Below are 27,004 nucleotides of genomic sequence, written 5' to 3' on the forward strand. Positions count from 1 at the left end.
TAAAACACACAGGAAGTTGATACCTGAAGAATTTGGCAGCGGTCGGAGGTGCAGTCGATGTTCTCACATGGCTGGTACATTCCCAGAGTCACACAGTTCAGAAGAATCACCATGATACTGATTCGCTCGAACCATGTACATAAAGGGAGGTTAAGGACAACAACACACACACCTGACAGCACACACACACACACACACACACACACAACTGATACCACACACACACACCTGACAGCACACACACACACACACACACACACACACACACACACACAAACACACACACACACAAACACACACACTTAACTGGCACCACACACACACACGACACCACACATACACAGAACCATCACCTCAATCAGCTTCATCACCTCAATCAGCTCCATCACCTCAATCAGCTCCATCACCTCAATCAGCTCCATCACCAATCAGCTCCATCACCTCAATCAGCAGCTCCATCACCTCAATCAGCTTCATCATCTCAATCAGCTCCATCACCTCAATCAGCAGCTCCATCACCTCAATCAGCTCCATCACCTCAATCAGCTTCATCACCTCAATCAGCTCCATCACCTCAATCAGCAGCTCTATCACCTCAATCAGCTCCATCACCTTAATCAGCTTCATCACCTCAATCAGCTTCATCACTTCAGTCAGCTCCATCACCTCAATCAGCTCCATCACCTCAATCAGCTCCATCACCTCAATCAGCTCCATCACTTCAATCAGCTCCATCACCTCAATCAGCTCCATCACCTCAATCAGCTCCATCACCTCAATCAGCTCCATCACCTCAATCAGCTCCATCACCTCAATCAGCAGCTCCATCACCTCAATCAGCTCCATCACCTCAATCAGCAGCTCCATCACCTCAATCAGCTCCATCACCTCAATCAGCTCCATCACCTCAATCAGCTCCATCACCTTAATCAGCTCCATCACCTCAATCAGCTCCATCACCTCAATCAGCTCCATCACCTCAATCAGCAGCTCCATCACCTTAATCAGCAGCTCCATCACTTTAATGAGCTCCATCATTTCAATCAGCCCCCCCACAGCATTTCATTTTTACTCTCTTCTCCTCTTTTCTTTCCCTCTCTTTCAGCCTGGAGTTCATTCCTCCCCCCGGTTACAGACACTCCTCTCTTTTTCTACTCTGTATTTTATTTTCTTAAACACATCACCTCTCCCTCCATCTGTCTCTCTTTAATCTCTGATAATCCACACTGTCTTTAGGTTGAGGATTTGTTGCGATGTATCTGGTGAAAACGGATCTAAACTTACCCAGACTTTACATTAGTGCCTCATTACACAGTTCTTCACTTGGAACATCAGGAAAACTTTGGTTTATTTATCAGCCATGTTCCTGCTCCATGTCGAAGGATAAGCATCTGTAACTCCTTCAGAACTGTGTGATATTGGAAAATGCCTCAGGTGGAAGTTTTACTCTTGGTTTTAATCGTTAACGTGAGAGAAAGCTTGGAGCTGAGGTGGATCACATGGAGACTCTGCGCTATGGTTACTGCAGGAAAGAAAAAATATATAAAATCATTTCTGTGCTTTTGTATTTTCAGTGCATTCGCTCTCAGACCGTGACGAAAACAACGAGTCTGGAGAGATGATGGAAAGACAAATAGAGAAATAAATGTAGCAGGAGGACGGAGAGACAGACAGACACTGAGAGAGAGAGAGAGAGAGAGAGAGAGAGAGAGAGAGAGACAGAGAGAGTGGGTGAGAGAAAGAGAGAGAGAGAGAGAGAGAGAGAGAGAGAGAGGAGGAGGGGAGGCGGGGAGGAGGGGAGGAGGGGAGGAGGAAGAGTTTGCCCGCAGGTTCACTTAAACACCATTAAAAAGGCTGCAGAGACAAATCAATCTCACACCATTGCTGCTGAACTCACAGAGAGACGAGAGCGAGAACACACTGAAACTGTGTTTATTACTAAATAAAATCACCACACACTCACACACACACACACACACACACACACACACACACACACACACACACAGTGCTGCTGAGCCTGAAACACTGAGGATCAACTTTCAGACCAAACAACTAGTGTGTCTTGGTGCACAGATGATTTTAATGAAGGCATTTATGAATGAACTTCTGCACCCATCTGTGTATTTTAGAATTCAATTGATATCATATGCCGTAAGACCGAGATTTTACACACCATGAGCAGTGAAGTTCCTCCAGACTCTTTGCTGACTCTCAGAGTGTATAGAACCCTGTGAAGGTCACAGCCAGAACAACCTCATTAATACAAAGAAAGAACGAAAAATAAAGCAGAAGAGTGTGAATCAGAAAAGAATGATTTAAAACCTTTTCCCTGCGAGTACATCACACACACACTGCTTTCATCCATAATATTCTCATCATGACCCCCGCTTCCTAACATCAATGGGATATGTGAAGAAAGAATTTCACTCAGCTGTACGTGTCAGTATAAAGCACCTTTCTTTATGTTTCTGTCTGTCTGTCTGTCTGTCTGTCTGTCTGTCTGTCTGTCACTCTCTGTCTGCATGTGTCTGTCTGTCTGTCTGACACTCTCTATCTGGATCTGTCTGTCTGTCTGTCACTCTCTGCCTGCATGTGTCTGTCTGTCTGTCACTCTCTGTCTGCATCTGTCTGTCTGTCTGTCTGTCTGTCTGTCTGTCTGTCTCTCAGACTGCCTGTCTCTCTCTCTCTCTCTCTCTCTCTCTCTCTCTCTCTCTCTCTCTCTCTCTCTCTATCAGAGTAGTGTTTAAGTTGAGAGAAAAGAAAAGAAAAAATATCACCACAGGCCAATAAAAAGAAATTTACAGAAACCTATGAACCCAGTGTTCACTTCACTTGTGGCACTTTACCATCACCTGCTCATTAATATTCTTTATACACTCATTAATATACACATTAACAGCAATTATTTTCTCTATTCTTTATTACATGCTTGTTAATATTCATCACACACTCTGATATATTTATTATACACTTAAGAATTAATATGCGTCCATTAATATTCATTTAATAATCATTAATATTCATCACACACTCTAATATATTTATTATACACTTAAGGATTAATATACAGTTGTTAATATTTATCGTGCATGTTAATGTATTTATTGAATAATTAAAAACCTTTTTGCACATTAATATTAATTATATACTTATTCATACTCAACAACACTCAGAGTAAATCAGATAAATAATTAAGAACTGACTAAATATCATGTGAGAGCCTGATGAATAAATCAAGTGAAGAATGGAGTGATGAACCATGTGAGGAACCGAATGAGGAATCAAATGAAAAGATGTGAAAAATGTGAAAGTGGGAGAGAGAGAGAGAGAGAGAGAGAGAGAGAGAGAGAGAGAGCGATACACTGCGATTCCTGTCCTACAGAACCTCTGAGCTCTTCCTCCATCCTGATGTTCCTGACAGAGCCAGCTGCTCCTCTGAGACTTTAATTGCAGGCTTCAATGACAAAATCTGGACACTTGAAGACACTGAGTCTCATTAGAACATCAGAGTGAGAGCTGTAACTTTTTACACGGACTGAGCCTGAATGACTCGCTTCATTATTTTAATTATACAGGGCTCTAAGGCTGCATCTCTCTCTCTCTCTCTCTCTCTCTCTCTCTCTCTCTCTCTCTCTCTCTCTCTCTTTCTCTCTCTCTCTCTTTCTCTCTCTCCATTTTTTAGCACTTTAACATTACACATAAAATAAATAATCTTATATATATATTGTGACTAGAGAACGCCAGAACACGCCCCCTACAGGAAAAACTGAACACGACTACCAGCATGGTGCTGAATGGACAGCGGCGGTTCAGCACCAGTGTTGTAGAGAGCAGAAAACCGCATGGGAGAAGGGCAGGGCAGAGAAATGAGACACGGGAGACTGACGTGTATAAAGGAGGCCGTGGCACCAGGGGAAGGGAGTAAACACCACTTATGTGAGCACTACTCTGCTTCCACGTCCTTACGGCCAGCATGATGCAGCCACAAGGTGCTAAAATATATATACCTTTATATATATAATATTTCTGTCTTATTACAGAACATCTCTTTACCCTTATTTTAAACTCCAAACCCAGCCTAATAGCATCACTAGCATTAGCTACCTGAGCTAGCTCACTGCTAGTGAACTGTCAAGTTTATTTCTATAGTTTTTTCATAACAGACATTGTCTCAAAGCAGCTTTACAGAATTAAGTTAAGGTGAATGATGTGTATTTATCTCTGATGAGCAGCCATGGCGACTGTGGCAAGGAAAAACTTTCTTAGATGTTATGAGGAAGAAACCTTTTGAGGAACCAGACTCAAAGGGGAACCTCATCCTCATTTGGGTGATAAACTGCTCATGAGTCACAAGTATTTCAGCCTCATGATAACCCTTTTAATATCATTGCTAACTTTAGCTAACGTAGCTCACTAGATTAGCATCAGGGACTGATAACGTCTCTGACACAAGCAATTAAAAGACATGATGAATGTTTAGTGACACCACAATGTGAGATCCTCCACAGCTTCACATGAGAGACAGAGCTCTACAGAATGTTTATGTAGAAGGAGGGGAAGGAGAGAGAGAGAGAGAGAGAGAGAGAGAGAGAGAGAGAAATATGTTTGGTGTGATGTTGACGATGTGCAGCTATTTTAGAAAGTCCTGTGGCCTCCTGGAGTCTTTAATAATGAGGACCAAGCACCGAAAGGACAAGATAGACACACACACACACACACACACACACACACACACACACACACACACACACACACACACTCACACACACACTCACACTCCTATCTCAGCAGCAATGGCACTCTTGAAAAAAAATTCTGTCTCATCAAGAAGATAATCCCTGTCTCATCCTCTGATAATCTGATTTTGGTTTAACGTGAGTAACATCTCAGGTTCTCCTCATGTGCCACTAAATTGTGCCACAATTCTGTTCGTCACACCAGAAAAAAACCAGAAACATATCTTTACAAATGGTGACCACACCAGCAGGTCCTGAACCTGAGCTTTTCCACACACATGGTGACCCATTCCAGAAGGTCCTGAACCTGAAGAGAAAATCTAAACATTTTTATACACATGGTGACCAAATGTTCACTTTATCACAATCTATAAGCACTACTAATACCTAAAGCCTTCCAAATATAGACTTTTCAGGACACGCCCACAATCCTGTCTTCTGTAAGCCACACCCACTCAGGCGTATCAGGATCGTGTTTGAGCATGATGCTAATGATGCCTGTGAGATACAGCGGTTCTGTGTAAGCTCATTATTATGAAGCACAGTGCCACGGCTACGCTCCTCACACCTCTAATGACTCAACTCGTTTTAATCAGATCCTCGTCTTAGCGTCGACGCTTTCAGGCTTCCATCGACTCTTCTCTGATTTAGTAAACATTGCTAGCATGGGATGCTAGTCACGCATAATTAGCATTCCTCCCACACCTGTGAGGCTAAGCAGCTTAGCGTCGGCCTCCATTAAAAGTGTATGAACTTCCCCTGCTCTTCTACTGCAGTGAACTCCAGGACACATGTCTGCCTTATTAGATAACTGTGTGTGTGTGTGTGTGTGTGTGTGTGTGTGTGTGTGCTTCACAGTGACAGTTCAAGGTGAGACAGGTCTTTTAAGATCACACTGGATTGGTAAAGAAATTCACACTTTGTCCTAATGAACACATGATCATTTTCTCTTTCATTCAATTACTACTACAAGGAGAGAAAAAGAGGAGGAAATAAACAAACAAGCAAAGAAAACAAACAAATACATTTGAGTGCCGTATTTTCCGGACTATAAGCCGCTACTTTTTTCCCACGTTTTGAACCCTGCGGCTTAAACAACGAAACGGCTTATTTATGGATTTTTCCTGGGTTTTCCCGGTTTCACAAACTTCAAGCCAAAAACTGAACCCATAACAGACCAAAGAAATTTCCGAACGGAAACGAAAAAAACGCACCTCACCTGTGTTCTGAGCTGCACGGCATCGGGAGAAAAAACATTTTTTTTTAAACACACGACGATGCCAAAAGATAAACTAGTTGTGAAAGGAAGGAGGAAGACGGTGAACAATGACTTTCTTGGTAGGCTACTGTTTAGATACAAGCCGTTGTAGCGCGTTAAGTCTGGGTGAAGGGAGAGCTCGCTAACTCCAGTTACAACAGAATCATATAAACACAGACAGGTTTCCAAAACTCGTGCTTTTTTATTTTTCTTGGCAACAGCGTTACGGGTTAGTCAAAGAAACTTAGAAATGAGCATCAGAAAATAATAAGGACATATTCCTCGGTCTCTCACACATGCAGTAATACTGGAAAAATGCAGTGGCATGCTATTCCCATAATACCGCTCTGCTCTTACAGGAAGCGCAACATATTTCACAGACAGTGTCTTTTATTAAAGCCTGTGTAAAGTTCATTATTGTAGACAGCTGCGGCTAATTTATGTTAAAAATAAAAAAAATTGTAAAATTCATATATGGGTGCGCTTTGTAGTCCGGAAATTACGGTACCTAAAATGTATATTTATTAGATGTAAAAGCAAAAAAGTATATTATTAACATTTTATATACACATATGTATATTCTGTGTATGTTTCCATAAACCTAAATTTAGCCTCTGTGTGTTGCGTGTGTATGTGAGTGTGTGTGTGTGTGTGTGTGTGTGTGTGTGTGTGTGTGTGTGTGTGTGTGTGTATGTGAGTGTGTGTGTGTGTGTGTGTGTGTGTGTGTGTGTGTGTGTGTGTGTGTGTGTGTGTGTGTGTAGTGTGTGTGTGTGTGAGTGTGTGTGAGTGTGTGTGTGTGTGTGTGTGTGTGTGTGTGTGAGTGTGTGTGAGTGTGTGTGTGTGTGTGTGTGTGTGTGTGTGTGTGTGTGTGTGTGTGTGTTTTAGCATTTGAGCGATCCAGACAGAGAGAGAAGGGCAGACAGGGACACAGACAGACAGACAGACAGACAAACAAACATAGGTAAATCTCTCCCAGATGTTTAACCACACACGACCCTGACAGGAGCCCTAGTGGAACCAGGCCTTGTTGCCACAGCAACTGGATCAAATCAGGCCCTGCTCAAAACACCCCCACACACACACACACACACACAAACAGATTATGTAAGTGAAGATGAGATCATAAAGCCGAAGAATGCAAACACAATCACACTGATATGATTTAAACACACAGACACCAATGCTCTACCTACACACACACACACACACACACACACAGCTCCTCTCTCTCTCTCTCTCGCTCTCTCTCTCTTCCAAATTTGTTAAAAAAATATATATATATATATATATATATATATATATATTTTATGTCCTTATAAAAAATATGATGTTTGCTTGAATGAGAGGTGATGATCTAATTAGACAATCCAGAAACAAGTTTGGACACGCCCCTTCATTATAAATGCACTATGACCCCACCCCCTTTCACTGCTCAGCATCCTGACTGTATAAAGATCTGGTCTATTTTTACATTTTGCCTACGTCAGTCTGTGAATGATGTTACGGAATACCTCTCTCTCTCTCTCTCTCTCTCTCTCTTTCTCTTACACGGACACACACACACACACACACACACTAATCAGTCCTGCCTTTCTTTGATGTCACTGAGCTGTGTTTTTTATCTTCCCATATCAGAGAGTTCATTTGGGTTTGATCTTGTGTTTTATGTCGTGTGTGTGTGTGTGTGTGTGTGTGTGTGTGTGTGTGTGTGTATATATATGTCTGTGGAGATCTTTGGCCTTAGTTCCAGGACACCTTCATTATCAGTGTTGTGAATCTTGTGTCAATCACAGTCCAGTATAGGAAAAAGTGAAGTGTGTGTGTGTGTGTGTGTGTGTGTGTGTGTGTGTGTGTGTGTGTGTGTATACAGTATAATAATTCATAAACTGGAGAGAGTGTAATAAAGGATCATAGAGAGAGGGATGGAGAGAGGTGAAGGGAAGAAAGATGATAAAGAGATATACTTGTAGAGAGAAGTGAGGAGAGAAAAGGTGTGGATTAAGAAAGAGAAAGAGATGATGACAAGAGAGATTGAGACAGAAGTGAAGTGAGAGATGATAGGAGAGGGTGAAAAGAGATGGAAGACAGAGATGGAAAAACCAAAATAATGGAGAGAGATGATGGTGAAAGAGGGGTGGAGATATTGAGGTAAAAAGAGAGGGATGGAGAAAGAGGTAAAGGGAAGAGAGAGATAATAGGCAAAGTAAAAAAAGAGAGAGAGAGAAAGAGATAGAAATGGAGATAAAGAAAAATTACTACAGGGTTTATTTTTTCATGACGGGCAACACAAAAGTAGGAACTTCCACAGAATCTAAACTGAGTAGAAATCCACATTGTATCTCATGGACATGGCACATTCCCAGGTCTGAATGTGGAGATGAGATCATACAAGCCAAGCTGGAGATCTGTGGAGGAGGAGTCACCTTCTCACTGAGAGCAGCAAATACACAACCTTCAGACACACACACACTTTATACTCAAACTGCACCTGAATTCCTTCAGAACATCTACACACTCAGACAGGGTTCAGCAGGAAGTTCAGAATGTGTTCTCCTGCCAATACATGAGTCTCATTTACCTTCTCCATCTTCTCCATATTTTCTTTTGCCAAATCTACTTTGGTAACATTGTATTACATCAAAGTCCTGCTGATGAAGCTCATATGAATTCAGTATGAGCGTAATAAAGATGGAGAGATGGAGAGGTGAAGTGTCAGATTAACTGGAAATCTAAACTCCAGAATGACGTCAGTCATCCTTTTACCACCACATCACCTCCCTCTGACCATCTGTCTCTCTCTCTCTCTCTCTCTCTCTCTCTCTCTCTCTCTCTCTCTCTCTCTCTCTCTCTCTCTCTCTCTTATCCTGCTCTTAACTGTTTTTGCATCTCTCTTCCTTTCCCACTTTATCTTTACCCCTAAACTTCATCATTCCCTCACTCCTGCTCTTTGGATTGAGAAGAACAGAAGAGAAACCAATCAGCCCGAGACAGAAACTCAGAAAGTAATAAACCCCTGTGTTTTTTCTCTTCAGCTGGAAATAAGTGAGAAATCACTTTTACACAATGTGTTTTTAGCTTCTGTAATGTCAGACATCCCTCAGGGTGCACACACACACACACACACACACACACACGGCAAGGCAAGACCACGAGACAGACAGACAGGCCTGAGCACTAACTGTATTATTCATCAGTCTATCCAGCTACTGTGATGCTAATTGGCAAAGCAGAAGGTAAAGGTTCGGTAGGTATGTGTGTGTGTGTGTGTGTGTGTGTGTGTGTGTGTGTGTGTGTGTGTGTGTGTGTGTGTAAATAAAAGCTGTTAGCGAGTATCTAGCGTGAACCCGGGTGGCCCTGAGCGGAACCGAACACTCCAGTCATTGTGTCTGTTATCTGTTAATCTTAGTCTCTGGAATGAGAGAGTCTGATTAGCATCATGTGAAACACGTGAGATAAATTCCGAGATAAACCAGGGCGCCAGATTCCAACCACGGTTAAGCAGATTACTGCACTCAGGAGGGAACTGGGAATATTCATTAAGGAACTGGGAATATTCATTTAGGAACTGGGAATATTCATTAAGGAAATTGGAATATGCATGAGGAGACTGGAAATATTAATAAAATGGGAACATTACTAAAAAAATGGCAATATTGCTGAGCAGTTTAGAGAATAATAATAATAATAATAATAATAATAATAAAGAAATTCTCCACAACAGTAAATTACAGTTTGAGTCAAAACCAGTTTCGGATCAGAATAAGGTTCAGGAAACAAATGATTAGAGAAACACACACACACACACACACAAGAAATACGCTGAAACACATTGAGGGCGGTGACTGATACTGACTGATGTTCATGAATAAATTATTATTAAATCATAAAGAACACGAGGAAACGTTTCTGAAATGAAAAGACAAATTCAAATCAAACACAATTCAGAAATACAGAAAACATGTTCAGATCTGTCAAAACTCCAGTTTCTATAATTATTTCTTACATAATTAATAATATACACACACACACACACACACACACACACACACACACACACTGCTGAGGATCACAGGATCTCTCTTTTTTTCTCGTCTGATTGCAGCTGTTTATGGCCAACCAGCTGTGTATGTGTGTGTGTGTGTGTGTGTGTGTGTGTGTGTGTGTGTGCGTGCAGAGTTGGGGGTGGGTGGGGGCATGGGTAGAGTTGGGGGTGGGGCTTGGTCAAAAAATATGGAATGAAATGAAAACCTGATGGTGGTGATGTTTGTCTCTTTCTTATTTCTCCATCACCTCCTGTCTGTGTTTAGATTTAGTGTTATATAGTTGCTGACTCCTGAACACAGACATGAACCTGGAGGAGAAACTGAAATGGAATACTCTGAGATGAGATCTAACTGTATAAAAGTCCTGGTTGTGTTGCCATGTGGGTCAGATGAGATGATGGAAAAACAAATCCAACACGTTCTAGTCAGATATGTGGATTAAGAAGTGCAGGTTTCAAGAAATGTGAGTTCCTGAAAGTTTGAGTTCCAGGAAGTTCTAGTTCCCGGAAGTTCTCACTGAAGCTCTGGATTGTTAAGTGTGATAAAGTGCTGGGTAAAAGCCGCGGTAAGCTTCACACTCTCACCGTTTATTGTTTCATCTCCATTTTCCAAACTGAAAATAATCATCAATTTCATTACAGGCATTAAAACAGCGCTGATTCTATTGTCCCCATTTAATACCCTGTAAATCTGCTCTGAGTTATAGAACCTACTGCAGAGCTGAAAACCACTCAGACTCCAATAAACCCAGCCATGTGAACCAGAGAGAGAGAGAGAGAGAGAGAGAGACAGAGAGAGAGAGAGAGAGAGAGAGAGAGAGAGAGAGAGAGAGAGAGAGAGAGAGAGAGAGAGAGAGAGAGAGAGAGAGAGAGAGAGAGAGAGAGGAGAGAGAGAGAGAGAGAGAGAGAGAGAGAGAGAGGAGAGAGAGAGAGAGAGGAGAGAGAGAGAGAGAGAGAGAGAGAGACAGAGAGAGAGAGAGGAGAGAGAGAGAGAGAGAGAGAGAGAGAGAGAGAGAGAGAGAGAGACAGAGAGAGAGAGAGAGAGACAGAGAGAGAGAGAGAGAGAGAGAGAGAGAGAGAGAGAGAGAGAGAGAGAGAGAGAGAGAGAGAGAGAGAGAGAGAGAGAGAGATTTGTTTACAGAGATGAGGGAAAAAAGGTGAACATGAAGATAATTAAATAACTCCAGCTTGGCCTCGCTGACTCACAGACCCCATGGTTCTGCTGTTTTCTCCAATGCAGACATCTAGAAGAATATTCCTCAAGAGAGGAGAAGAGTAAAGCAGGAGGACAGGCCTGGGCAGTGAACACCGGAGGTCTGGAGTAAAGCAGCGCTGAAATAATCTCACCTCCTGACATCAACCTCACCATCACACCACGGTCAACCTGACACTCACACACACACACACACACACACACACACACACACACACACACACACACACACACACACACACACACACACACACACACACACACACACAAACACACACACACACACACACTCTCTCACACACACACACACACACTTAAAGATCTAAAGGTATCTCAGCAGGATTGAAAAGCACACTTTAGTCTGAGTCTCTCCTGTGTGTCAGAAATGCAAAGGGAGCGTGAGAGTGAGTGACAGCAGACACGCAGAGACCCAGGAGGTGACAGACGCCATGGCAGGTCAATGAGAAGACGTGATGTTCTGACAGATCACTTTAGACATTGTTGCGATTGCAAGAATGAAACATAAAAGCAGTTTTTTTTGCCTACACTGAGGCACATGTATCATACGTTTGTATCATATGTACATGATGCAGCATGGGACTGATCTCTGATGGAAACCTCCTGGTTAGATCTTGATTATTGTGTTCTCGCACTGTCCTGCTATCAGGAGTAATGCTTTAGCCCTGCAGGTGTGTAATCAGACGGGCATCAAATCCCACCCTCAGACCATGTTCTCATCTCATCTCATCTCATCTCATCTCATCTCATCTCATCTCATGCAGAAGATTTTAAACATGTGAGTGGATCCGAGTCGTCTTTCTGCTCCATCACATGGTTTCTGATTTTATTTCACAGAAGATATGATGGTGTGTAAAACGATCCCAGTTCTATAGAGACGTTGTGCAGAACATCTGCAGCGAGTAGGAAAACATGAAACTTGCTGCTTCTTCACGTTAACTAAAGAGCGACTGCATTTCGGTGCGACACAAACACAAGACGCTGATGAAACTGCTAATTACCTTCTCTTCTGCTCGGTTCAGCTTTTAGGAAAACACACACACACACACACACACACACACACACACACACACACACACACACACGTGTAATCCTGGCTGACGCGAGTCATTATCGTCCTCACTTCACCTCAGCATTCACGTCCCCATGCTTTCCTCACGTTAGTGCGGTCGAGCTGAAGAACCCAGCAGGCTCACAGCAGGATGTTGAGGGTGAGGATGAAGGCCATTGGCAGCTCGGTTAGGAAGGAGAAGGTGATGATGGAGAGTGGACCAGCAGGGAGTGATGTGGAGCACTAACACACACCTGCGCTAAGAGGACACGCGGATTAACACTGAAGCGTGAACAATTATTCCTGGTAAAGTGATTGTGATTGATTCAGAGGAGAGCTTTCCTTCCAGAACTATCTACACTACAAAGCAGATCAGAGTTTCAACCAACCAAACACTAGAAATGATTTCCTCCATTTACTCTGGTGAACACCACGACTGTGTATCACAACGTTCTCGGGTTGTGCAGAGTGAGAAAGAACAAACTCTTGGGTGAGAAGATCACTCAGAAATCACAACATATCCATCTTATATAAAACCTCCACGTGTCTCTTCCTCATCCATCTGCTTCGGTCTTCTCTAACGTCCTTCTTATTAACCCAGAACAAAGCTCAATTATCATGATCCAAAACCAGAAAGCTGAGATGGAAATGTTTCTGAGCTCAACTCTGTGCTGAAAATAAGCCACAGTAGATCTGCTGAGAGAATGTGCTGTAGGATCAAGATGCTGTTGTTAGTTAGAGATAATGGACATGATCGAGTCAGTTTTGAATTTGCTCTACAGTGCTGATGTTCACCACCACACATTGCTGTTCTCTTGATACAAAGGAACAATCACACACATCCTGCTGGATACAAATGCTGTTGGAAAACACTGGGAAAACCCGGTGTGAGAAAGTAGTGGAGAACGTGGTGAAGAACCAGCTGTTTAAATGTAGTGGAGAACGTGGTGGAGAACCCGGTGCGAGAATGTAGTGGAGAATGTGGTGGAGAACCCGGTGTGAGAATAAAGTGGTGGAGAACCCGGTGTGAGAATGTAGTGGAGAACGTGGTGGAGAACCGGTGCGAGAATGTAGTGGAGAATGTGGTGGAGAACCCGGTGTGAGAATGAAGTGGTGGAGAACCCGGTGTGAGAATGTAGTGGAGAACCTGGTGGAGAACCCGGTGTGAGAATAAAGTGGTGGAGAACCCGGTGTGAGAATGTAGTGGAGAACGTGGTGGAGAACCCGGTGTGAGAATGAAGTGGTGGAGAACCCGGTGTGAGAATGTAGTGGAGAACGTGGTGGAGAACCCGGTGTGAGAATGAAGTGGTGGAGAACAGGATGTAGGAACTGGTATTAAAATCATCATGATGTAGTTGAGTTACAGATGTTCGGACTTTCAGTGGCTTCTCAGTGCTGGTGCTGATCTTGGTACTGAAATGAGTGAGAGGCTTCAGTGTGATTATTCTTCCTGGGATAATAACAGCTATGAGAAGCACAAGAGTGTGTTTATGTTACAGCACATGTTCTTTTTTTTTTTACACTGAAGATTTTTTACTTTAACTGTTTTGAACTTCAATGGTTCTATGGTGGTCTGTTTGGCTTACAGAGTTCAGCCCCAAAGGGTTCTCTCCCATTTGCTCCTGCCCTTCATTAATTCATAACATATGATAGAGAAAACACTTTGATATTAATGATCATGGTCTTGGTTCTCCCCCATGGCTGTATTTTGAAGTTATTTCACATTTTGTTCCTCATAATTAACAAGGGTCAGAGTTAAGCCTTGGCCTCGTTCATACACTAAACTCCATCTCTGAATAAATTACAGCTCGACGCGACTGCTCTAAAAAGAACAACATTTCTTGGAAATCTTCAGACAAAATATCTGTTTTTTAATAAAATGTGTAGTTCCATAAAGCTCACAGTGTATTGTGTGATGAGGGAGAACCTGAAGCACTGCAGATCCTGTCCACACCTATTATTACTTCTGGACGTTTAATATCGCTTCATTGATCGGACTCACAAACTTGTTCAGATCGACCATCATGAGGTTCTACACTTGTTTATCCACATCACACCAATTCCTCCAGGGAGCAATCCAAATCTGAGGTGGCATATTTAAGATCAGACTCCAGGTTTGGATCATCAACACTCTCAGGATTAATAAATGGTCATATTTCTGAGAAAAAGAGTTTCATTAAATGTTTTTATCTGTACGCGGGAAAATGTCGAACATTGGCTTCGCTTTGCCTTTTCCTAAGTTTGTTTGGAGGATCTGCTACCATCTCCATCTTAACAAATGGCTCCATTCTCTATGTTATGGCCAATTAGTCCGAGTAAGATGTTCCAGCACGTTCGATATTCTCTGTGAGGAACTATGAACAGCACAAAGCTTCAGAAGCTCTGAGAGAAAATGCAGCTTAATGATAAACATAGTAATGTTGGAACACCTCTGGGTCCAGATGTGAGTGCAGTGAAGCTGACTTGAGCCTTACACACTGTACTGAAGTGTATCCTGGTCAGATGATGGAGGATCAGTGGCTCATGAACAAAAATCTGCATTTCACCAGGTTTTCCACTTCACCAGCTTCCACTGCAGTGTCTCCATCTGTCCAGGTGAAAGAGTCGTCCAGGAATCCAGGCTGCACCAGGGACGGGGGTTCGAACTCTAACTTACTATTAAAAGAAGATTCTGAGTCAGCTGATATTCACATGAAGGTGACGAATTCTCTTTTTTTAATTTTCGCCTACTCATCCAGATCATGTTTCTGGGGAAGAGGAGCTCCTGGTGGATCAGGTCTCTGAGGAACAGCAGACACATAATCCTTCCTCTCATCTTGAATTCTGTCACACATGGAGATTTAATCTTCACTGATAGCGTGAACAGTAAAGTGTTACTCCACACTGACCTGCTCATTCATCTGGATATAAATGAAAATATTTAGAAAATCACTCACAGGAGAATTTGCGTATAAAATGTAGAGTTTGTCTTTGTTTTGTTCTTCTCAGGAATCAATAAAGAACAACCATCTATTCAGCCATTTCTCGGTCCATCCACACTTTCCACCATCTACACATGCAAGGACATTTCCTAACACAAACTCCATCTGCCTCTTTCACACCAACCATCTGCATGTCTTCCCTCACAACATCCATAAACCTCCTTCTTGGCCTTCCAATTTTTCTCCATCCTCAGCATTTTCCTACTGATATACCCCATGTCCCTCCTCTGCACATGAACAAACCATCTCAATCTCACCTCCCTCACTCTGTCTCCAAAACGTCCTACATGCGCTGTCCCTCTAATAAACTCGTTTCTAATCCTGTCCATCGTCGTCAAATATCACAGCATCTTCAACTCTGCCACCTTCAGCTCCAACTTCTTATTCCATTATTTCTTCATTATTTATAGGGGTTTTTTTTATGTTTTATGAAGATCTGCAGATCTGAACATCGCTATTAAACCACTTTTGGGTTTCAGTGCTGCCTGGTAACGCAAGATATCTAATGATAAAAATCATTTTTTAACACTGATATAAACGAGAGCATTGGAGCTGCTCCTCTGTGTAGCATGGGTAAATAAAATACAGTTTATTGTCAGAAATAAGAAATAATTCTCAAACAATTTCTCAGTGTATTTAATTTCAATGTAGTTGAAAAAAAAATCTTGCAGAATAATTTTATATTGATGAATACATTCATCAATCACATGCACTTCTACCTTCTGCCTGCCAGTGTTTCTGTTCTCATACAGAAGTCCAGCACTGATCACATTACAAGTTTTTATGTTTTTGAAAAAAGCTCATCAAACCTGCATTAATTTGATAAAAATACAGAACAAAAGGGACTTCTGTGGGGAGCAGCACCATGTAAAGACGTAGAGTTACTGAGCTCCTCACGAGCAACTTAAAATGCCATTTATATCGCTCTGATTTATAAGCATTATTGCGCTAAAGCTGCTGTTATTGGATATTAAGTGCCTAACAGTCGAAGTCCTGCTGTTTTGAACAAAGTTTGACTCTTGAAGCAAGATGAACAAGAGCCCTCCACAGAAGGGTAGAATCTGCTATTAGCTCTCGTGCTAATGCTAGCCCCGAACTGCCTGCGGTTTTAAAGAACCAAACGCTCTCAACCAGTTCTTCAGGTAATTCATTCATTAAAAGATGACTTGATTTAAAAAATCAAAGAACAGGCCGTTGCTCAATAAAAATAAACTCTGCAGTCAAATCTACCAGCTCCGGAGCGAGTTCCGCAGTGCCATTGAGCACGTTAGTGTCAGAGTGGAAGCTGTGGAGGAACAGGCTTACTGGACTGTTGTCCTGGGGGGCTATTCAAACTTTGTTCCTACACTGGAAAAGAAGTTTAATGTCATGAAAAAGGAGCTGGAGCTGCTGAGAGAATGGAGTGAGACCTCAAGGTGAGGTCTCGCCATTTAAATCTTACAGCTGGCCTCCTGAGAGATGCCCTGAACCTTGAGAAGTCTTCACTTTTGGGCCTGGCTCATCGCACTCTTCTCAGCAAACCAATTAACGACAATGAACCACCGCGTACCTTTTGTCATTATTTCTCTGAAAAAGAGGACATCTTGAATGAAGATATCCGCAACCCACAGAGATCGAATATGGGTCCTTCCCAATTTCACCCAGGCAGTGAGTAAGCAGCAAGAAGCGAGCAGCAAGCAGCGAGGCGAGGAGTTCACTTCACAGCTGTGAGGAGGTTCGTTTCGGCCTGAGAAACTCTGCAATCTGGCGCATCATGACACATGACGGACGGGAGAACAGCTTCAACGATGCGGTGAAAGCTAAAGACTTTATCCTGAAGAACCTTAAGTGCAGAGACAAGTGATGACCGCACACACCAGGGGCTAGCGATTGGTCGAGCAGCAGGACGATGATTATGTAGTGTAAATTTAGGGTCACATTATGTAAGTTTGTCATAATTCCCTGAATGCAAAATTTAAGTTAAATGTCTGCATATCGTTTTTGTTGTGGTTACACCTCACCAAGGTTCCTGTCAGCACTTGGCTGTTTAAGTTTTATAAAAAAACAGCTCTATAATATTTTCTCCAAGTGAGGGCTCACATGGTAAGCTTAAGAGTGGATACCTGGAGGAGCCTCCGGGTTCATACTCAGAGATTAAACACTATGTTTTTGTTGTATAGTTAATTGTTTTACACTGTGTGTGTTTATAAATGTTAAGTTCATGTTTGTTACACCCCCACCTTTTTTTCTCTCCTTTTTTTTTTTCTTTTCTCTTCGAAGGGGCCCTCTGGTGACAGTAACATAGGCAGAGCTGAGACAAGCCTCATCACCCAATAAAACAAAACATATTTCACACATCTTATTAGATTGAAATATAGTATATTTGCAGGAGACGCTTCTGTGGAATAAAGACCATCCTAAACTTCATAGAGGAGTTTTTTTTTAAATATTCCATTCTAATTTGAATATTAAAAGCAGGGGAGTTTCTGTGCTTAAACATCAGAATGTACAGTTTGTTAAGGAGACAGCTGTGATGGATAAAATGGCAGATGAGTAAAAATTCAAGGTGAACTTTTTAACAAGCCTGTGGTCCTGGCCAGTGTATACGCACACCTAACTGGGACAGCGCACAATTTTTCAGTGACTTCTCTTCACGTTTGCCTAGCTCAGACACACTGAATTTTAGGAGGCGATCTGAATTGTGTCCTACACCCAGTTTTGGACCGATTTAGATCTACAACTATCACAACAAGTAAGACAGTGCAGTGTATCAACTCCTTTCTTCAGACATATGGTGTAAGTGACCCCTGGAGATTTAAGTATCTGTCATCCAAGCGGTTTTCCTTCTATTCACCAGCACATAGAACTTATTCCAGGATTGATTACTTTCTCCTGGACAGGAAGCTTCTCCTCTTAATGTCACATGTGGAATATGGCAGCATTGTTATTTCAGACCATAGTCCAGTATCGTTTCCCAGGTAATATAATCCCCAAACCTACATACGTTTTAACTCAAGACTTTTGCCAATTTTGTATGATTCATAGATGCTCAATCGATTTCTTTCTTGAAACAAATGAATCCTCCAAAATAAGGTACCTTCTATGGGATACTTTGAAAGTCAAATACTTTAATAAATGATTTCAAATCAAAAAGAAATCAAAGCGGAAAACAGAAATTATGAATAAAATAAATACGAATGATCAGTCGCAAGTCAACGACGTCTTCCAGAGAAGTGCATAAGGAAGGACTCCTGCTTCAAGCTGAATTCGATTCTCTGACCAGCAAGCATGCAGGAGATCTTCACTTGAGATCACGCCAGATTCATTATGAACATGGTGAGTGAGCTGGCAGGCTCTTGAGTTATCAACTGAAACAATAAGCAGCAGCTGGTTTTAAAACAGCAATCAGAAACAGTGATGGAAACATCATTACTGATCAACAGGGAATTAATGATCAGTTCAAATCTTTATGAAACTCTTTAGAGTTCTGAAGTCGTTGCCACTGAACAAATAGAGGATTTTTATAGTAACGTTTCTGCCAAATAAGCACCTTTGTTGTTTAAGGTATTTGAGGAGGCTCTTGTTTCAAACTTTCTCCCCCATCCATCACAGGCTGTTATATCGGTCCTTCTTACAAAGGATAAGAATCCATTTAACCGCGATTCTTATCGTCCTGTCAGTCTTCTCCGCTGTGATTATAAAATCCTGACTAAAGTGCTGGTGATCAGAGTTAAGTAAGTCATGAAGAAGGTCATCCAGATCAGACTGGTTTTATTGCTTGGAGGCAGTTCTCTTACAATCTTTGTCGTTTATTTAATGATATCTACTCACGCAAAAATAACGTTATCCGGAGATCTTAATATCTTCAGATGCCCACAAAGCATTTGATAGAATTGAATATGTTTACCTACTCGCAACTCTCAGAAGGTTTGGCTTTGGCCCCGTGTTTTGTTCTTGGATCACAGTTCTATATACAAGGCCCCAAGCATCCATTCGTACAAATAACTTCATTTCTCAGTGCCTTCCACTCTCTAGGGGGATAAGGCAGGGTTGCCCTCTGTCCCCCCTGCCCTTTGATATTGCCATCGAGCCTCTCACAATCCTGTAGAGGAATACAGATGGAATACTCAGGGAGGGACATGAACATAAGCTGCTGCTCTATGCAGATCTCCTCCTCTTCCTGTCTAATCTAGATCCCTCTATGCCAAAGGCCCTAACCATTATCTCAGATTTTGGAAATATTCCGAGAGACAAAGTTAATGTAGCAAAGAGTCTTCTTCTTCCTATCAATCAAAGTGCACAACAAATGTCTTTTGAATCCTTTTCGTTCTCAGTGAAGCTCTGATAGAGTTCTCCACCGAGGTGTGAGTGTAACACGCAGATAGAAGGATCTGTTTAATAGTATTTAACTACCCTTCCTTTATCTTTGGCTGGGAAGATTAACAATACCAATATTTCAATAATAAAAATACAGAACAAAACAGTAATACATAAAAAAATAAATTAGGAAATAATATAATTACTAGGATTGTTTTATTTAGAATCTTTAAAAATAATGATTCATTTTTATTCATGCCAGCTGGTGACCAAACAAAATAGTTTTATTAGTTTCTATATCTTTCTGGTAATTCCTGTAAATTTCCATTCATTCCTAGTAAGTTTCCATCTTGGAATATTTCCAGATGAAGTTCCCATGGAATGTTTCCAGAAATGTAATGGAAATTTTCCACCCCTTTGCAACCCTAATAATGATTTGGTTGCTGATGGACTGATGGTGAGCGGAAACCTCACGAGGCTCTGCACAGGAATATTTCAGTTTTAAATCAATACTGTCACGAGTCATAAAGGAGTCATAAAGGAGTCATAAAGGAGTCATAAAGGAGAACTGGCGTCAAACTGAAAACACAAAACCTCATAACAAGCAGCCAATGAGGTCATTGTGTTCATTTATTTCTTGTTTAATGTTATGTATTGTGTAATTTCTGATGTTTGTGTTATAAATGCCTGTTTCTAGGAGCTGACCTGTGTCTGTGCTGTAGTGAAGACAGCTGCAGACTCTCCTAAGTGAGAACGTGATAACGGGCACCTCTTTGATTAAAGTGTACTTTAGAACCAGACTGCAGCTCAGAGCACTGGATATCTAAAGGAAAGATAAACGTCTGTAACGGTGCTCTAGAAGAACTGTTGTTGATTACAGGAAGGAATACATCTATCAGGAATTCAGTAATCATCAGATCAGTGAGAAGGAGAGAGAAGAAAAGAGAGACGCACAAACTCGTCCAACAGTCTGAAAGTCTGCAGCATCTCAATCAAATGCAATTTCATCCTGAAACACAATTCCTGACTGGGGAGCAGACACAGGATTCAATTTACAGCACGGAAATCCCAGGAGTGAAAAACCCAGTAAATGTGTTCGAAAATGTGTTTGAAACAAAAAAACACAAACGTTACAAAGGAAAACAGCTTGGTGCATAATGCAGCATGAAGTGGAACTCCGCCCAGAAACAGGAGAACAAACTGGAGAGACAGAGGCTGCTGTTCGCTATCCGATAACATTGAATGTGTGCGGATTTCTTCAGAGAGCATTCCTCCTTCTCCGTCTCTGTGTCTCTCACACACACACACACACACACACTCCCTCTCTATACACCTCATTAGTTTGGGAAATTGGCCAAAAGGAAACATGATGATGAAGTGTAGCCGTGTGTCCACTCGCTGCTTCAGAACCCAAACCCAAATCGAATTACAGCATCAGCTCCTGTGAGGAAGTGGAGAAAAATTAAAGATCTTCTGGAGCTTTGTGTCTTCACAGATATGAGATTTATTACACACCTATCAAACTTTATGAAGTGTAGTTCCATTTCAGACTTCAGCTCCCCGTCTGATCCTAAACAGGGCGCGTCCGGAAGCAGTCATGAACATCCCAGAAGCCTGAGATCAGACTGAGGAGCAGACGTGAGGTATTACTGTGCTGACTGCACTGAGTCACCGTGCATCTCAGAGCTGCTCTACCAGGTCTAATGCTGCAGATACTCCAGACATCTTCAGCAGCAGCTCATGTTCTACAAAGAACCAGGTTTGCTAGGAAGAACTCCAAGTTCTTCTCACCTCGTTAATCTCTGAGTCAACAAAATCCAGACAAAAAGCACACCAGGTAAAACGGTCTTATGGAAGTTAAGAGAAGTGTGAATGCTGAGAAGAAATGCCACTATAGGAAACAGTTAGATCATCGGGAATGCTGGGATTATAATTTACCACTAGATTATTGGGAATGCTGGAATTATAAATAATTATGAGATCATTGGGAATGCTGGAATTATAAGTAATTATGAGATCATTGGGAATGCTGGGATTATAAATAATCACTAGATCATTGGGAATGCTGGGATTATAGGTAATAGTGGGATCATTGGGGTGCTGGGTTTATTAAGATTATTGGGAATGTTTGGGTTATACATAATAATGGGATCGTTGAGAGTGCTGGGATTATAAGTAATAGATCATTAGAAATGCTGGGATAATAAGTAATCACAAGATCTTTGGGAATGCTGGGATTATAAATAACAGTGGGACCATTGAGGATGCTGAGATTATAAGTAATAGATCTTTGGGAATGCTGGAATTATACATGATAGTAAAATCATTGGAAATGTTGGAAAGTATAAAAGCTTTGAAAGGCTATGTTGTTTTCAGTTGCTGGTGAAAGCAAATGGAATGCATGGGCAACAGAAGATAGGAGATCAGGGAATGCTGGGATTGTGGAAGACAGATGCTGAGATTACAAGAGAGACTGGCAGATGTGAGAATATTATAAATACACAATAAAAGCAGACAGCATGTTGGGAAAACTGGAGACAGGAACAACAGTTACTGACAGCACAGTACTCAACTCAAGCTCACTCCGGGAACAGAGTTTGGAACCTGTAGGAATGCTGGGATTGATAGAGAATGATTTTCTATAAGGATACATACACAGATTCACAAATAACCTTAAAGAAGCATTAGTTCAGTTCCGAGATCTTCGCTGTGATCTCGGAATGTAAAAGGTCAGCGTGCAGCACTGTGCATGTTTTGTGTGGCATTTACAAGAGCAGCAGGAACGCCGGAATAGACAAGGACAGGATGATCAGTGGGAATGCTGGGATTAATGAACAGTGGAATCATGGGAATACCGCAACATATATTTGGATTAAAGTGGATTACTGGGACAGTGGGAATGCTATAAAGAACTAAGTGAGTGAGAATGTTGGATTGGATGAATTCTGGACGTGCTGACAACAGAAGGTGCAACAGGAATGATATTATTACTAATTGTGGAAACAGTGGAAAGACTTTAAAATAGTGGGTCCAAGCAAAGTCTCCAGGTTTAATAAAGACTGTGGGAATGCTAGAACAGTCACACACTGGAGCAGATGGGAATGCTGAGATTGCTACATACTGCAGGAATCCTGGAAAAACCGAAAACAAGGCATCCAAAAGGAACGTCTGAAATCTGGAAAACAGTCGTGTGTATTTATCCTCACGTTTGCATATACATTTACGTCAACATCCTCGAGCAGCATTCAGATGGTTTTCCGAGAACGTTGCTGTAATCCCTGAATGTAAAAGGTCAGAACGCGGCGCTGTGAATGTTTCCAGTCGCTCAGGGGAACGAGTCAGGCGTCGACAGAAAACGGCTAACACACACACACACTCTGCACAAGTGTCAACTCAATTTATATTAGAAGAGGTTTATTTACACATACAATCGTTTGAAGGATCGATGCAGATCCGGTTTCTTATCTGTACGCATCAACACTCTACATGATTACGGTTCATCTGCCAGGGCGCATTTATTTTTACACATACACACACAAATGTATTCATCATGCATTAATTAAGTCAGCTTGGAAACGAGCCATGCATGGTGTTGCACCTTTACAAAACACACACACACACACACACACACACACACACACACACACACACACACACACACAGTGTAAGCAGAATAAGCAGCATGGTGTGATGGTTCTGGAGTACTATAGCACAGAGGGGAGTCTGGAGCAGCTGACATTGACAAAGCGCTGCCATTTTAGCCTCGTCCCAGGGGTCAGATGCTGCTTTCACACCGTGTGTGTGTGTGTGTGTGTGTGTGTGTTAGAGAGAGAGAGAAGTGACGGCCGAACCTGTGACTCGACTCTGTTCCAGGTGAAAGCCTGAAGAAATGGCCTTTCTTTATTACATACTGCATCTCTCTTTTTCATCTCAGCTCTTCTGGGAGTAAAGATTCTTCCACTGACCAGTCTCCATTCTCATTCTCTCTCTCTCTCTCTCTCTCTCTCTCTCTCTCTCTCTCTCTCTCTCTCCATTTTCTCTCTCACCTCCTCCTTTTCCCTCATTGTTTCGTTTTGAGGTTTGGTCCAATACCATAGTGGGGTAATTAGGGCAGTGCTGGTCCTCCTACCTGCCTATTGACATGAACAGTCCTGACCTGGAGCTCCCACACACCCTCACCTGCCACACTGTGCCTCCAAATCACACGTCCTCCATCCTCAAACACACACACACACACACACACACACACACACACACACACACACACACACACACACACACACATACACACACACACACTTTATTCCTTCCTTCCTTCTTTTACTCCTTTTTCTGCCTGTCTCAGCTTTCCTCCACCTGCTAATGAGAGATATTCCTAATCCTTCCGGCTGTCACGCTTCTGTTCGTATGCTCGATTCTCGCCTGCAATTTCATTTAAACCCTGAGCGCATGCAGAAAAAAACATCGCAAACAGGAATTTTAGCGAAATACCATAAAACACTTGAATCACATGGCATGCTCGCGGGGCTACGGGACACCTTCATAAACCGGCGTACACCAGTGTTAAGTCGTGTGAAGATCTGGATTAGCAGATCAGTCTTCTGGATTAAACAGAGATGCTGGCTGGCTCATTCTGCTTTAAATCCCACACGACATACGAGTGTTCTGTTGTGTAAAGCCGGATAAACACCGCCGCAGCACTCACACAGCTGACCAAAACATACCTGTCGAGTCATGTGACATCTCACAACACACGCTTCACACGTAGCTCTTATAACAGGGTTATAACTGTAGGTGTGACCTTATACACCTCACTACTCTTTATTTCCTCTGAATTCGATTTCTGTGTATTATTATCAGTATAGATCACGTTTAGCTTCTCTCTGTTCCTCAATGTATAGATACTCATCACGCTCAGTGTGAATCCTGCACTGTGATTGGCTGTAAGGTCAGGTGTGAGTTCAGGGAGTTAAACACAGGTTCATTGAATCAGCAACATTACAGGGACGTGAGCGTTTTTAGACGTTTCATTGTGGCTGAGCAACGAAAAGTGTGAAAAAAGATGTTTTTCCGGGGAGTGGGCGAGGGAGTAGCTGGGGAGTAGGAGGGGAGTAAGCGGGGAGTAGGTAGGGGAGTAGCCAGGGGAGTAGGTGGGGAGTAGCCGGGGAGTAGGTGGGGAGTAGCCGGGGAGTAGGAGGGGAGTAAGCGGGGAGTAGGTGGGGAGTAGCCAGGGGAGTAGGTGGGGAGTAGCAGGGAGTAGGTGGGGAGTAGCCAGGGGAGTAGGTGGGGAGTAGCCGGGGAGTAGGAGGAGTAGCCGGGGAGTAGGTGGGGAGTAGCCAGGAGTAGGTGGGGAGTAGCCGGGGAGTAGGAGGAGTAGCCGGGGAGTAGGTGGGGAGTAGCCGGGGAGTAGGTGGGGAGTAGGAGGGGAGTAAGTGGGGAGTAGGTGGGGAGTAGGAGGGGAGTAAGTGGGGAGTAGGTGGGGAGTAGCCGGGGAGTAGGTGGGGAGTAGGAGGGGAGTAGGAGGGGAGTAGGTGGGGAGTAGCCGGGGAGTAGGTGGGGAGTAGCAGGGAGTAGGTGGGGAGTAGGTGGGGAGTAGGAGGGGAGTAGGAGGGGAGTAGCCAGGGGAGTAGGTGGGGAGTAGGAGGGGAGTAGGAGGGGAGTAGCCAGGGGAGTAGGTGGGGAGTAGGAGGGGAGTAGGAGGGGAGTAGCCGGGGAGTAGCCGGGGAGTAGGAGGGGAGTAGGTGGGGAGTAGGAGGGGAGTAGCAGGGGAGTAGTTGGGGAGTAACCGGGAGGTGAAGCTTAGTGTTTAAATCATTGGAGTTCAATTCAATAGTACACATGTATTCACATATATTCACTCTCTCTCTCTCTCTCTCTCTCTCTCTCTCTCACACTATCCCTCTCTCTCTCTCTCTCTCTCTCTCTCTCTCACACTCTCTCTCTCACTATCCCTCTCACTATCCCTCACTCTCTCTCTCTCTCTCACTCTCTCTCTCACAATCTCTCTCTCTCTCTCTCTCTCTCTCTCACAATCTCTCTCACTCTCTCTGACAATCTCTCTCTCTCTCTCTCACTCTCTCTCACAATCTCTCTCACTCTCTCTCTCACAATCTCTCTCTCTCTCTCTCTCTTTCTGCCATGTTAATCTGTATTCTATGTGACACGCCTTAGTCTCTGTAGTGTTGTGATCATGTTCATGTGGGCGGGGTGCTGAGAAAACACGCTCAAGAAACTGTTTAGCGACAAGAAATCAGTCTACATATCAAATATCGGTCACGTCTACATAATAAAAGTGTAGCATTTCTACTAATTATTATATATAAATAAATAAATACGCAGATGTGTTAAAAACATGCATCGTGATACAAATGGCATCTTTTATCATCTGATGCAGACTTTTTTATCACATCGTCACATCATTAACGTGTATCCTGATGTGTATTAGTGACTCTTACATCACTGGCTAATTCCTGGTTCTAATGTTCTATACAGTGTGGTTTTAGACCAACACTCCGTCCTCAGTGTAACGGAATCGAATAGAAAGTCTAAAGTGTTCTTTAGTATAAATGTGAACGAATGGAGGAGCAACAGGTTCGAGTCTGAGCTCTGACACGCTTTCTTTCTATCCAAGAAATCATTTACATCATTTAATAGAAACTTTTAAGGGCTTTCTGAAGGCCATTTAAAGTGAGACCATGAAAACACAATTCATTCCTAATGGCCTGTCATTAAAACCTATTCGAATTCACAACACACATAAAACCAGACATTTTAAAAGCCATTTACCAAAAAAAAAAACCTCACTGACCGAAAGGACACGTGGATCACGTAGCAAACAGCAGTGTACCTGAAAACAGATGGAGAGAGACGGAGCAACAGACAGACAGAAAGACAGAACAAGGACAAATTGTGTGTGGACATTTAAGTGTCTGTGTTTGTTAGAAAAGCAATCTGTTGTAACGTCTGTTCAAGACCCACGAGCTGAAAGGCTATAAAACATCCGCAGATTGAGCAGCGGATTAAACTGAACCCTCCGTGTGTGTGTGTGTGTGTGTGTGTGTGTGTGTGTGTGTGTGTGTGTCCACATCCAGGCCGCAGCCTGTCAGGAAGGAAAGTGTGAGAATTGATACTCAATGTGAACAAGCTGTTCTGTTACAAAGAAGGCAATTTGAAGTTCATTCTGAGTTCCTGAAACACCTGTGAGGTCTGGAGTTTAATGAGAACACGTCTGGAGCTCGGCTGGAGCACGTCTCCACAACTCTACAAACATTATGTCCACTACAAACTTCTCAGGAATCTCAGGAAAAATTATCAGGTAAGAAAAAAGAGATGCAACATGTATGAAGTCAGTGATGATTACACACACTGAGGAGAAGGAGGACGAGGAGAAGGAGAATTTAATAAAG

The 27,004-nt window shown here is 42.6% G+C and overlaps 1 protein-coding gene across 1 annotated transcript in view; it reads right to left on the reverse strand.

Moving 5' to 3' along the window:
• LOC124396878 (voltage-dependent T-type calcium channel subunit alpha-1I-like) overlaps positions 1-27,004 on the reverse strand; it is a 119,736-nt gene that overhangs the window by 48,738 nt on the left and 43,994 nt on the right. The window contains exon 3 of the mRNA XM_046866240.1: positions 24-135. Within this exon, the coding sequence (XP_046722196.1) occupies positions 24-135 (112 nt within the window). The remainder of the gene's footprint in view (positions 1-23; positions 136-27,004) is intronic.

The sequence above is a fragment of the Silurus meridionalis genome, chromosome 14, assembly GCF_014805685.1.
Source record: "Silurus meridionalis isolate SWU-2019-XX chromosome 14, ASM1480568v1, whole genome shotgun sequence".
In the NCBI taxonomy this organism is placed as follows: domain Eukaryota; kingdom Metazoa; phylum Chordata; class Actinopteri; order Siluriformes; family Siluridae; genus Silurus; species Silurus meridionalis.